The sequence below is a fragment of the Vipera ursinii genome (genome assembly GCF_947247035.1).
Source record: "Vipera ursinii genome assembly, chromosome: 2".
Taxonomy (NCBI): domain Eukaryota; kingdom Metazoa; phylum Chordata; class Lepidosauria; order Squamata; family Viperidae; genus Vipera; species Vipera ursinii.
This window is the reverse complement of record NC_139513.1, coordinates 270,193,621-270,207,716: the sequence shown is the minus strand read 5'-3', so window position 1 is coordinate 270,207,716 and position 14,096 is coordinate 270,193,621. Positions and strand designations below refer to the sequence as shown.

At 37.9% G+C, this 14,096-nt stretch overlaps 2 protein-coding genes across 8 annotated transcripts in view; both read right to left on the bottom strand.

The window, feature by feature from the left end:
* Window positions 1-1,658: 1,658 nt before the first annotated feature.
* Window positions 1,659-7,000, bottom strand: CCNO (cyclin O; the record flags this gene model as incomplete). The annotated part of the gene is made up of 3 exons (XM_083353518.1): window positions 1,659-2,514; window positions 4,272-4,457; window positions 6,662-7,000. 3 exons carry the CDS (start codon window positions 6,998-7,000, stop codon window positions 2,011-2,013), a joined length of 1,029 nt encoding a protein of 342 aa, XP_083209644.1. The 3' UTR covers window positions 1,659-2,010.
* Window positions 7,001-11,019: 4,019 nt separating this feature from the next.
* DHX29 (DExH-box helicase 29) overlaps window positions 11,020-14,096 on the bottom strand; it is a 36,897-nt gene continuing 33,820 nt past the window's right edge. For 6 of the 7 annotated variants that reach the window (XM_083352584.1, XM_083352585.1, XM_083352586.1 and 3 more), the window contains 3 exons: window positions 13,702-13,833; window positions 13,038-13,134; window positions 11,020-12,378 (listed from right to left, as the gene is read on the bottom strand). In XM_083352584.1, the coding sequence (XP_083208710.1) occupies window positions 12,323-12,378; window positions 13,038-13,134; window positions 13,702-13,833 (285 nt within the window). In that variant the 3' untranslated portion in view covers window positions 11,020-12,322. Of the gene's footprint in view, window positions 12,379-13,037; window positions 13,135-13,701; window positions 13,834-14,096 lie in introns of those variants that run through there. The other variant, XR_014491200.1, reaches the window with a different exon arrangement.

Below are 14,096 nucleotides of genomic sequence, written 5' to 3'. Positions count from 1 at the left end.
TCATAAGTCAAGGACTACTTGTAGTTCTCAGAACTTTTGTTTTCTCTCCCAGAGTTAAGCACCATTCATCAAAGTCAAGTCCTTGTTATCGTAGAAGCAAGGACCAGATTTTAAAATCCTACTACAGGCCTTTGAGCTTTGGTACTAGTGTGCATCCTGGCCTTTTTGGGATCTCTCCACTGTTGTTATTGGGACTCCTTATGGTTGATGGGAAAGAACCTTGCTTGGTATGTTATGCTTTTATGTTTTTGTTTACATCTGCCTACTAAGGTTATTTATGAAGCTGAAAATTTCCTTACCTACTGTGGTGCTCATTGTCCTGGATTCTCATTGACTGGCATGTTGCCACTCCTATTGCCATACCATACCATGCCCTTTGAAAGTAGCCTAATAAGCTTTCTTTGTGGTGGACCTCATGCTAATGAAAAATTTCAGAAATTTGGAAAGCATTTATTATAGCATCTTTCAGTTTGTTGAAAATTCATTTCTTCTTCCCAGCATGAATATAGAAATACTTTTTTTTCATTCTCTGTTTTATTTTTATTTTTTTACCATCTTAACAGTATTATTTTACTGTTTTGTTTTTCTGTATGGCTTTGGAATACAGGAAAGAGGGCACATTTATAAACTATTTTTATGGACTAGCTAGCAGGAAGTTAACATCATAGTGTTGAATGAATGAACCTTTGTTATCAAAGTACAACATGTATACAATGAGATTGGCTGAGCCTCCCTTCACGCCCCCCCCAACTCACAGTGACAACAAACCCACCATCTTGTTACACCATGTTGAACTTAATGGGGACAGAAAAAAATGCAATGCTACTTTAAACACCAGCAAACTTAAAGGAGAGAAATGCAGTGCTTTCTTTCATATGTCCTCAATCCCTCTTGTTTTACCAGAACATTGGAAGGTGGCATGGGTGAAAAGTAGAGCTAAAAAATTGTTGGGACTTGTCTGTGTACAGCAGAAAGGGTATCAAAAAAGGAGGGAGTGGTAGATGAACACACCCACCCACACCACTTTTTGATGTTTTACAGCACTTTTTTTCTAAGAGATGGCTACCTTTCCATAAGTTATAAAGGTAAAGGTTTCCCCTGTCCACTCGTGTCCAATTCTACGGAACGGTGCTCATCTCCGTTTCCTAGCCGAGGGGGACAGTGTTGTTTGAAGACACTTTCCGTGGACATGTGGCTGGCATGACTATATGCCAAAACGCACAGGACGCTGTTACCTCCCACTGAAGTGGTACCTATTTATCAACTCTCATTTGCATGCTTTTGAACTGCTAGGTGGGCAGGTGCTGGGGCAAGTAATGGGAGCTCACCCTGTTGCAGAGCTCAGGTCTCTAACCTGGGCTGTTGATTTTCCAGCCGACAAGCCCACCATCTTAACCACTGATCCATCAAGCCCTTTTATAAATAATCAAGTTAGATCCTGAAGCTGCAGTTTCAAACATTACTGATTAAAGGGGAATCTACTTAAGACTTATATATATATGTAGGACTGCAGACTCTGTTATGAAATGGCTTCTTTTCTAAGTGCTTCTTGGATAAATTTATCTTTTTCATAAGTGGAGATAGAAAACAATATAACAAATCACAATTAATGATAAAACTTTATTAGATAAACATCTTTACAATTTTGTTCTCCTTCCTATGGCTTCAAACTGAACTATCATTTTAATAAATAAAGTACCAGGCATAATATACATTGTTTACAACTCTAAGCTATTCCTTAAAATGATGTCAGTGCAATATATGTCTAGTGTGCAAAATAGAATCTGAAATTCTCTGTAAAAATATTAAAGAAGTTGCTCTTTGATTCTTATTCTAAGTCAATATCACAGCTTCTACTAATAAATATAAATATAGTATTAGAAATTATGGGGTAAATATTCAAAGCGAATACTGTTATTTCAGAGGTATTGCAACTATCAGTGATCCTTTTATTTAGGAACTGGAACAAAACAGAAAACATAAAACTTCCTGATGCATGGTCCACAAATTTTAAATAGTTTTTGTTGGGTTAACTTCTGTTTCTAAATGCAGACACTGATCTGAAATTTCAGGAGGTAGTACCAAAGGCAAAGAGCGCTCATTTAAAGAGACCAGTAAATGTAACTTGTCCAAACAGTCTTGCAAAACTCCCTCTGGATAGTCACTTAAGTGCAAATCCAGCGGTTTCTGGTGCTGCAACATCCGATCAGCCAGCCCCAGGCAACAGACAGCCAACAAGGAAGGCATGTATTTATTAAAGGCATAGTCAGCCAAGCTAAGTTCAGCCACACCTTTTGCCAGAGCTTTGGCATTGTTGGCTTCCCAAGCGTCAGCTTCACATGCTTCCATTCGCATATGGGTGAAGTGTTCAAGGAAAAAACTGATGGTTGGAGCTGACAGATTGAAGTGAAGCTTGTTGAGAATGATGCACTCCAGATTGCAGAGCTGCTGGTGAGAGAAAGTATCACAACAAAGGGCCAGGAGCTGTTTCACCTTTGGTGGGTGCACTTCAACCTGTAAAACACACAAGCATAGAAAGCAATTTGCAGGAACTTAGGCAGAAGATAATATCTTGGGAGGCTTCCAATACTGTTGCAATGCACCACTGAAAGTTGTTTTTTCCAGTGGTTATTATTTTTTGTCACTCCTAATGTCATTAGCATCAGATATTCTTTTTTAAAAAAATTATATTCATTAGCTGGAAAATCAAAAGATATAATAAACTTATTCAGATTAATGTAAATTTAAATGCTTAATCTTGGCTGTAATGGTCTTTTTTAAGATACTGTTTTCTGGAGCTGCAGCACACATCTCCACATACAGGGAGATTTGACTGGGAAATTATAAACATGGGGATTTAGATACTAAGGTAGGAACATGGTAGGAAAGTTCTTGGTCTCTTCCTTATCTTTTTCCTGTGATTTATCAGAAGCCTTCTGAAAGAATCTAATTGATTATTTCCCTGTTTGAAGATCCTCTCTATGCTCAATCTTATATTTTTAGGAAAAAAAATCTCCTGACTTTGTTTAGATTTTTTTTTTTTAGAAAATAGCTCCCGACATTGGAGAGGTTTCTTAAGAGTAGACTATAGATGGCTTCAAGGCCAAAGAAAAGATGGGAAACTTCTGTAATGAACTTTCACAATTCATGTCAAGCTCCAAAACTATTATTATTATTATTATTATTATTATTATTATTATTATTATTATTATTATTATTATTATTATTATTAATTTGACTTATATACTGCCCTATTCCCATAGGACTCAGGGCGGTTTACAGGGCAATTAAAACCATACAATACAAAAGCTAAAATAAATTTAAAACAATTAATTAAATTTAAGCCCAAAAGTTAAAACTTTAAAACCCAATTAAAAACCCCTGTCTAGGCCAGACAGCTCAAAGAGCCAAGTTTTTAGGTCCCAGCGAAATGAATGGAGGTCGGGGGCAGTCCTAAGTTCCATAGGAAGTTGGTTCCAAAGGGCAGGCGCACCCACAGAGAAGGCCCTCTCTCTGGGAGTCACCTGCCGGCAATCCTTCACCGGCGGTACCCTAAGAAGGCCCTCCCTGTGGGAGCGCACAGGACAATGGGGAGTTAATGTCGGCAGCAGGTGTTCCCTCAGATAATCCGGACCCAAGCCATTTAGGGCTTTATAGGTCATCACCAGCACCTTGAATCTCACCCGGAGGGCAACTGGAAGCCAATGCAGCTCACGGAGAAGAGGTAATTTATTTATTTTTATTTTATTTTAATTCCATTTATATCCCGCCCTTCTCCGAAGACTCAGGGCGGCTTACAAGCTTAGGTGTTACACGGGAGTATCAGGGGACTCCCATCACAACTTCCGCGGCTGCATTCTGCACCAGCTGAAGCCTCCGAGTGGTCCTCAAGGGCAGCCCCATGTAGAGAGCGATGCAGTAGTCTAGCTGTCTATCCTCTGAAGTATGATATCCTGCAACAAGGAGGATGGAGATATTATGTTCTTTAACAGTAGGCTGAGGTCAATAGAACATCACTTATTTGGCTGTTGTTTTTTAAAAATGAATTTAGGAAATTGAACAAAATGACTGATGATTCAGGAGGGAATAGAGCAGTTTGTGATACAGTCCAACATAAAATTGTTTTTTGTGCACATAATTTCAATATTAGATGTACAAAGGAAAATCTAGTGATCAACTAAGAGACAAGAAGGGGAAGGAGAAAGAAAAGGAAGGAGAAGAGGAAGAGGAGGAGGAGGAGGAGGAGAATGAAATTTTCGAGACCCTACTACCTGTTTGCAAGAGATGAAGAGTGAGGTGACTCCAAGGAGTTGAAAGCAGTCAGCAGCCACTGGGGTGGTTGTGAGAAAACGGTCTAGTGTGTTTACTGTCAGGCATAAGGATTCGAAAGAAAAGCCAAAATGTTTATGCACTGGAATTAGCCAGCTGATCAGTTTGCAACGGGCATCTGTAGTTATCTGGGAAGCCAAGAAAAGAAGGTGTTAGGATGCAAAAGAGATATCATTGAAATCTACATGCAGCCATAGAATACAATGGATTAAAATATTAGTATGGAATTATTTTAAACACAAGGGACATTTACTTTACTGGTTACTTCTAATTTCATTATTTAAATTGCTTTCAATGTGAATAAATATGAATAATTGAAATAATGAATGCACTTGCACCCTGAATACTGTTATTAGTATGATTATCAAGTGGCAAGCATACCAAAGAACAATATTATCCAAACAACTAGCTGGTTTTAGGTTAGATTTTGTTTCTATTTTGCTTTTTAAAAAAGTAAGTATTTTATAATTCTGTGCTATTACAAGGCCATGTACCATATATATATCAATATGGTCAAATTGGAATAATAAATATAGAATTATATACATTATAAGTGTAAACAGGAATCTATGAACAAAAGAACAAATATGAAAAAACACAGTAAAACACTGAACACAGTAGTTGCTATTAATTTACTGAATTATTAATTTACTGAAAATACTAATTGCAATCATATTTGATACTATATTTATCAGTTATGTTTTTCAAACATGTTTGCAATTTATTGGGCTTTAGTTGCATTTGACTGTCATCAGTACACATACATTTTATATGACTGGTCAGCTCCGGCCATGCTCACCATCCGCTTCATTGCAAAATAACCAAGATATGTCCCAAAGGTGCTTTTTCAAGAGGCAAATAGACTTTCTTGTTTTTCTTTGAAGAAGTTTCACTTTTCATCCAAGAAGCTGATTGGATGGTGGCAAATGGAAAGATTTATATTCCTTGCAGTCAGAGCTGAAGAAGCTTCTTGGATGAGAAGTGAAATGTCTTCAAAGAAAAACAGGAAAGTCCACTTGCCTCTAGAAAAAGCACCTTTGGGTGACTTGAGAATATCCATAGACAACTAGAATATGTACATACAACAACAACACACACACATTTATACCTTTAAGTATTTTTATTTTTTAGTGGGGAAAAAAGTGTTCCTTCTTCCATCCTTACTGAAAAAGGCATGTATGAAAGGTATAAAGAAAACCCAACAAAGAACGGCACATGGCATGGAGAGAAAAAAATATTTAAAGTGCTTTCGGGTCCTGAAACCACAATGTAAGTCATTCCCTACTGTTCAATAAGATCCTCCACTGCCTTCATTAGGATAAGTCACCAGGAAGTGTCTGAGAATTTAGAAACAAAAAGCAACAGATATCTAATTTTATTAACATCTGATATGCATATTTATTTCAAAGCAATGTGCCCATTGTAAAGTAGTATTATTAGAGCATAAGTGCAGCATACCGGACGACTACGTTCAGGCTATAATGCAAATGCATAGTCAAAATTCCATGAATACATGTGTATAACAATGGAAGCAATTAATAAAGCATACATTTGAGCCAAAATATAATCCACATCTAGCATTCCTCCCCACATCACATCTAAAATAAAGATCTTTCCAAGCTCAGATCCTGCCCCACCACATTGATCAGCTCTAGCCATTCAGCCTCTAATCCAAATTTTCAAATGTCCCAGAAGCAGCTCTTTTTAAGAATGATTGCGTGCAGCAAAAAATTGTCTGGGTTTGGATTCCTATTTCGGTGCAATTGCAGGTGATGCACTTCAAGGTCTCTCCCTAAACAAGATCGCATTCTGTGAAGGAAAGAGATGGAGGATCCCGAACAAAACCTAGCGTTTTCCTACCAGGACTGCGCTGTGTCAAAAGTCTAAGGGTGTGTATTTTGTGTGTGCATCTTCTGACTTGGTTCAATAAGTGACTTTGAATCCTGCACCCTAGGGCAGGGGTCGGCAACCTCGGCTCTTTTATGACTCGTGGACTTCAACTCCCAGAATTCCTGAGCCAGCATAGCTGGCTCAGGAATTCTGGGAGTTGAAGTCCACGAGTCATAAAAGAGCCGAGGTTGCCGACCCCTGCCCAAGGGGAACCTGCATGTGCTTCCTCGCGGAATAAGCTTAACTTTGGAAAAGCCCTTTCGGGAAAGGGGGAAGACGAGCGAGGAGAGCGGAGGTTGACTTTGGCCCGGGGGAAACTCTGCCCAGGCTTTTCGTGGGCACATGAACAAGAAGAATCGCGACCTCCTTCTGGGCCGAAGGGCGGACCAGGCTGGACAGCGACCTGACTTCGTTTCCTCCGACCGCCCTTCTCTCTCCTTACTTGTGGCTGCTGTGCCAGCGGTTCAAGCGGGTGGAACTTGCCCTCCAGCTCCTTTCGGAAGCGGTACCAGCTCTGCCCGTAGTCGCGGAAGATCTGCCGCTCCAGAGGGCGCATGGGTTCGCCGCGGCTGCGAAGCCGACCCACAGGAGGCGGCTTACTTTTCTTGACCGGCGCGCGGAGCTGGCGGCCGGCCACCGTGCCGCCGCCGCCGCCGCCCGGGGGCTCAGGCCGCTCCTCGGGGGTCACGTCCTCGTGCCGCTGCCGCTTGAGCGGAGGGTCTGGCCGCCCGTCGGGAGCCGCAGCCGCGACGCGCTCCTGGCTAATCCGTGTGATGACCATCCTGCGGCTCCGCGCTCCTGGCTGCCTGTCGGGCAGCGCCGAGGCGAGAGGCGCGGGGTCGGCTATATGTTCGGCAGCGCTGCCCCGCCCCGCCCCTGCGCCCGCCCGCCCGCCGGGAAGGCATTCTTCCGTCGCCTCGCCGGCTTTCCCGGCTAAAGAACCGCTCTCGCAAGGCGCCCTGGGGTTTCTTGAGCAGCAGGAGCAGGTCTCTCTGGGCCTCGGCGCGCGGGTGTCGGCTCCCTACCTCACGCCCTGGGAGGCGATTCTTGTCCTTCTGAGGGCGCGCCTGCCATTTTATCTGCCGTCGAGACGGCCGAAGGACCGTCGGCTATATGTTCGGCAGCGCTCCAGTCTCGTGAAAACTTTGGAGGTTTTTGTTTTTTTTGGAAGGCCCTCTTTTGCTTTAGATTCCCCTGCCTTTACGTCTAGCCTGATTCAAAAGCCCTTGTTTTTTTGGAAGCGGGCAGGCAGAATGTGCCCCTCCGGTGCGAACAAGAGAACCGGGAGGCGGTGAGGAAAGGCGCCATCTTCCTCTTTCGCCAATCTGTCGAGCCAAAGCGGGCCTACTGTTGTTGGATGGCTTAGCTAGAACGATTATTAAACCCAGATAGACGACCACCTACACATACATATACCTTGTATGAATTAGTATAAAGCTGACATGTTGAGCATATTCTCCCCTTTACACTAAGCCACGGCCTTTTGTGCCATGCTTTCTTGAATAAACAGCTGCTAGAATGTATACGGAATACAAAATGGCCAAACTCTTATTTTATAATCAAAGCTTGGATTTACACATTGCTAAGCCAAACCTAAAAATACAATAGTTTAGCAGAAGGAGTGGCCAAACTCTTATTTTATAATCAAAGCTTGGATTTACACATTGCTAAGCCAAACCTAAAAATACAATAGTTTAGCAGAAGGAGTGAAGCTAAGATAATTTTGTTTGGGGACTTATCTCTGATTTCTGTTATCAGCCTGGATTCTCTAGTTGTACAAAATAGGCAAATATCTACCATCTAGAGGACATCAGGTTAGGGAGAATGGATTTATTATTGGAATATTTGTATCTTGAAAAGAGTATTTCTTGAAATACAAAATGGTTAGATTAATAAAATAGCTTCAGGCTGCCTAAAAGAACAAAATTAGAATGGCTACTAAAATGTTTTTTTTTAAAATTACAAGGAACTTAAAACTATAAATAGCAGTCAAAAAATCCTTCTTGTAAATCAATCCATGTTTCAACACATACAGTACTGGTAACTTCCTGAAACAAAGTATGTTTTGAAATCACAAACACACAGGTTAAAAACATAGGAGAAAGTTACCTAAGATGTAGAGCACCCTCTCCACAGTAACCAATCATCAGAGGCAATACGTTGGCAATAAGACATTCGCACAACAGTATCCTCTCTAGCAGCTGACCCTGAGAAAGACACATCCTAGAGGTAATGTATACGGTAGCTATAAGCCTAGCCTTATCCTTACCAGTTCTTGGATTTCTGCATTATATAAATTTCCAAACTCCCTTCAACCCTTAATTTTTCTTTAAAGCCATATAAATTGTGGGCCGTTATCCTCTATTTCACAATGTGCTTTTATAGGCTTTGGTCAGACTGTATAGCAAATTGCCAGGAACAGCCCCAGCTTCTCTCTGAAACCCAATTTGGTCTACTATAAGATTAATGTGGATTTTAAAAATCACTATATTAAAAGTGCCATATTAAGAGTTTTGAATAGATATAAAGCCAGATTGTACCAGAAAATGCCTTATGGGTCTCAGTACAAGAAACATTTTATAGAAGAGAAATAGCAGGCAAAGAGAGATGATTAACATATTGGGAACAGTTAGAACAAGACCATGGAGAATGCAAGATGAAGAGATCAGTTGACTGCAGAAGGACTTAGCTTTAAATGGTTTTCATATGCATAGTTTTTAGATAGATAACAAGACATTTGAAAGTGAACAGCACAAGGCAGAATCTGAAATTGAACTCTGCAAATGATAAACATGTAATTGCTAAACTATAAACTTTTGCTGAAATGTGAAGTGGAAGAACAAGTGAAAGAGTGTATTTTAAAATAGATAAAGAACTTTGGATATAATGCACTGATGGAGCAGTGGAAAAATATGTGGCCAAAAGGACTGAAATTATAACCTAAAAGAAAATTTGTATAAAATGATGTACTATTGATACCTGACTCCGTAAAAATTATTTACTGTATAAAGAACTTCAGATTTGCATTAGACTTTTTAAAAAGCCAGAACATTTTGGGTTCAAATACACAGTGATACAAAGAATTTTAAAGACTGATACACAATTGAAACCAGAACTTTTCTTCTGTGACTAATGGATGGACAATTAGAAAAGAGTTATGGGAGGTATGATAATTGCTGCAAAACTATTATATATAGACAGAAATGAAAAGACTGAAGCACCCATAGTGGAGGAATGGCTGGTGAAAATTATAGACTCAAGCTGCCCAGAATTGCCTTGGATAGCAATATGGGCAGCATGTAAATTACTTACTTAAATAAAATTAGCAGAGATGGCAAAATTGACTTGTCCGATACAGAAAGGACAATAAAAATATTTGTATCATCTAGATCATTTATGAAGAGCGCTGGTCTCAGTACAAAACCTTGAGGTACCCCATGCTGATCTCCATTGAGAACTATATGCTGAATGCTATCAGTCAACCGTGAATCCATTTGGTGGTAGTACCTTACTAAAAAACTATGATCAGTCAAATAGCTTACTGAAATCCACAGCTTTCTCCAATCCACTAATTTTAATAAAGTTTGTCTGATATGATGTTTTTAACAAACCCATGCTGGCTTCTAGTAATCGTCTTACTCATTGCTAAGTGCCCCCAAATCCACCACCTGATTATCTTTTCCATGATTTCCCCAGTATCAATGTCAAGCTGATTGGTCTGTAGTTTCCTGGATCCTCCTTTTTCCACTTGTTGAAGATTGGAACATCAGATCTTTTCCATACCTCTGGCAGTTTCTCTAAGCTCCAGCTCTGAAAGTTCTGTTCAGTGGTTCCAAGACAACATCTATCAGCTCAGCCCTGGGATGTAAACCATCTGCTCCTGATGATTTGAACCCATCTACAGGGGAGAGGTATTCTCTTACTAGTTTCTTGCCTATTTTGATCTGCATTCCTGCTGTTTCCCAGTCTTGCTTTTGGTAGGTTGGACTATTTTTCCTTTCTGCATGAAGACAGATACTGAGAAGGAATTAAGCAGTTCTGCTCTCTCCCTGCAGCCCATCACCTTCTTGCCATATTCTCTCATTAATGGCCTGATCATTTCCTTGACTTTTTCTTGTTCCTTATATATTGAACTTGTTATTTTTGGCATTTGTTGCAAGTCTTAGTTCATTCTGAGCTATAGCTTTCTTGACTTGGTTCTTGCAAATATGGAGTTTAGTGGTTTTGTGTTCTAATTATCTGGCCCTCTTTTTTAATATACGGTACTTGTCCTTTTTGTCTTGGTTACAATTATCTTGCTTATAATTCTGAATTATCTTGTGTACCTAGTCTATCTTTTGTTTTCCTAATTAGGTTGTCACCTTCTGCCATATCACTCTTTTGACAATTTCCCCCAAAATTCCATTTTCCTTCTCCAAGCATATGCCAAGTCATTATTCTCAGCAAGTTTTTCATAAGAATAAACAAAAATGCAATTGAAACTGAGAATGAAGATGCTGTGCTAGTATACAGTCTTATAGAATAGTAATAACCAGATTTACCTTTTAGCTTTTTGTGATTTGGGAATTAGTTCCTTCCTTTAAAATTGACACCAAGGCAAGTGTAAAATCTTTGTACGACTGTCATCCTTTTCAGGCATATCAACAGAACTGTAGTTTATCAGGATAGATCAGTTGGTAAAAAATGCTGAAATCTGCAAGTTGCTTACAAAAAGAACTTTAGTATTTCAAAGTCTTCAAACACTTCTTAAGAACTGACTCAATTGTATAAAAATTCAGGATTAAGATTAACGAGCTCATCTAAGTAAGTGAGGCAAAAGTTTTAGTTGATGAAAAGAAAGCGTCACATTTTTATTATATAGTATTAAAAAAATTTCTAAAGCCTTTTAACAGTATGTACATTTGTAATAAAACACTTTGACCTAATTGATCTTAAATACTAAGAAAAAAGTGAAATCCTAATCTGACATCACAATTTATTAAGGATAATATCTAAACAGGAATGATTTTTATTTTTAATATTAAAATTATACTTGTATTGAAGTACATGATTTTACATTTCTTAACTAGCTTGAGTCTTTCATCACTTGATAAGTTTTGGTTCATATAGGACACACTATTTTTAAGACATCAAATTTGATAACACCAATTATGGTTGGTGGAACACTGTGGTATCATTGCACACTCTTGGTTTCTTTATTTAGACAATAATTTGTAGAAACTCAGCTGAGTGTAAGATATTAATTCGCCTGTTTTAGTTTTAAAGTTTATGCCTGACATTAGAGGTATTGCAAATTTTAAAGTGAAAATAGCATTATATATGATAGAGGAAAGCAAACATGTTTTGAGTATGAATCAAGTTGAAATTCCTATGAGGTGTACGCTTACAAAAAGGCATATAAGAGGTGGTGTGCATAATTTTTCTTTTTCTGTATAGTTTCTTTATATAAAGAAAAAAGTTTATAAATATTTGAGGTGGTATGTTGCCTTTTTAAAAAAAATGTAGTATTTCTCCCACAGTTTTATAATACTGAATTCAAACAGAGAATCTCAATCTATAGAAGCATGCATACTAAAAACAATCTGGGACTTCAAGCAAATATTTGTACATCAAACATTTAGAAATATCAAAGCACATATCTTCTGCCACTACCAACCTATACTATGTCTTTTGCAGGTAATCATGAATGAAAATAAACAATTTCTTAGAATGACACAGATAAACTGTTGCTTAATAATTATCTAATCTATTCATGCATTTTGGCAAAGAAAGATTCTGGTTCCTCAGTTGTGTACTTTCTTTAAAAGAACAGAAATCTATGCCGAAATCTTACAACTGAAAGCATAATCAAGGTAAGTTTCATGTCAAAATAAAAAAAATTCTCATTTTTATACTGAAACCATCTCCATTGCCATTATTTAAATTTTGAATACCCATTGTTCAAGAGTTTTTATTATCAGTTTTACAAGGCAATCTTATTTCTTACAGAATAATGACAGAATGTATGTGGAAGGTTCAGTGTCCTAATGCTGATTGCATTGTTTTCTTTAAACAAGCACATTCTTCATATTTTTCTTGTTCCAATTTCTGTGGCTCTGAACTATCAGACAGTGTTTTCTGTTTTTATCAGTTCTTTGATGATGTTCAAAATTTTGTCATCTAGAAAAAAGAACAGTGTTAAGAAAGAATAAACTTAATTCTTCTCACTACTCAAAATTATCATGGATGTACTGTCAAATGGCCAGATGCACTGTAAGCCGCCCTGAGTCTTCGGAGAAGGGCGGGATATAAATGGAATTAAAAATAAATAAATAAATAAAAAAGAGGCACAGAAGTCAAGAAATTAAAAATAAGAAAAAGTTAGCATCTCCAGTGCTGGCATGGTTAAGCTGTTTCACACGGCTTAATTAAAGATACAAACCATAGGCTCAGAGTTTTTTTCCCTATCTCGTAGTTTCATAATCAATGAATGCCCATTATATGTTTAGAACTCGCTGCCACTGTCTTTACTACTGAATTCTTGTTTACAATTTCCAGACATTGAAAAACTTTAACTTCTCCCCCAAAATTGAATAAAAATAGAAATCTTTTGCTAGCCTTGCCCACTTAGTGCAATGATGTGACTCACTGAAGATCTTACTAGTAAAAAGTAATATTGCATCTGATAAATAGCTATATCTATCCTACATGGTAACTTAGGTGTTTTGTAGAAATTAAGCATCTGCCATATGAATACTTTTCAGCAAGAACGCAGTTTTCCCACATATCTTATATATATATTCAAAATTTTCATGGCAACGTAGAAAAAATAAAATTACCTTCAAGGGACATTTTAGGGTTTTCAAGTTTTTGCTTTAAAACAGACTCAATGAGCACTCTCAGTTGCTTGAAAATTACTGCAATTTTTACAGGGGCCTGTGAAAATAATTATGCCAAATAGCTTATTTTATTAACAATTATTAAGATTAAAACAATTTTAATGACTATGACATTGAGACAAATTTTGGAACACATTGGCCTGGAGAAAGTAATGCTGCTGCTTGAAATTAGGGTTAGCAATATTAGGAAGGAGTCAAGAATTTCATTGTTAGAACTATTTTATAACTAATATGGGATTATTCCTTGTTAAATGTGTTTTCTGTTATATACAATTCAGATCAGTATGAGCTAATTAGTAATATTTTAACAGGAGGTACTTAAAGTCATCGTTCCACAAGTTAGATGTCATAGAAACAGCAATGTTCCAAACTGAATGGAGAAAATATTCAAGCCAGTGACCAAAACATTATTTGTGCTCTTTCTTTACAGAATCTGAGCAGAAGCCTAATAAGTTTGAGAACACTTATCAATAAATATGACAAGTACATTTTCTTTGTAATCTGCTTTCTATCAGAGTTTATCTGTCTATGGACTTTGCACACTAAATGAAAACAAAGTTCAGTGATGTAACAGAATGCTTCCTAACTCACACATAAGATATACCTGAAAATGGATCCAGCCATCAACTGATAAAAGGCGTTCACGATGCAGCACTTCTATATCTCCACCAAAAAGTAATATTGGAAAGGGGGAAATTAAGCTTGTCTCTTTCAAGAACACTCTGGCATATCTAATCTGAATGGAAAAGGCAAATACAATTCATTTGGTTTATCAAATTGCTGTTTTTCATGTAGCAATTATTTTTCAACCCAGGGAATTCATTTTTATATCTATTTGAAAATATGATTCTATTCAAGGTCTTATCAAAAATGTTGTGTGTACAAGAATAAAAGTACTTTTTAAAGTATATCCTTGCATAGTCTAAATGTTTTGCAAGCTTTAAATAAGTAGCATTGGTAGTTACGAAATTATGGAACTATATATCAGTTTAACAACTG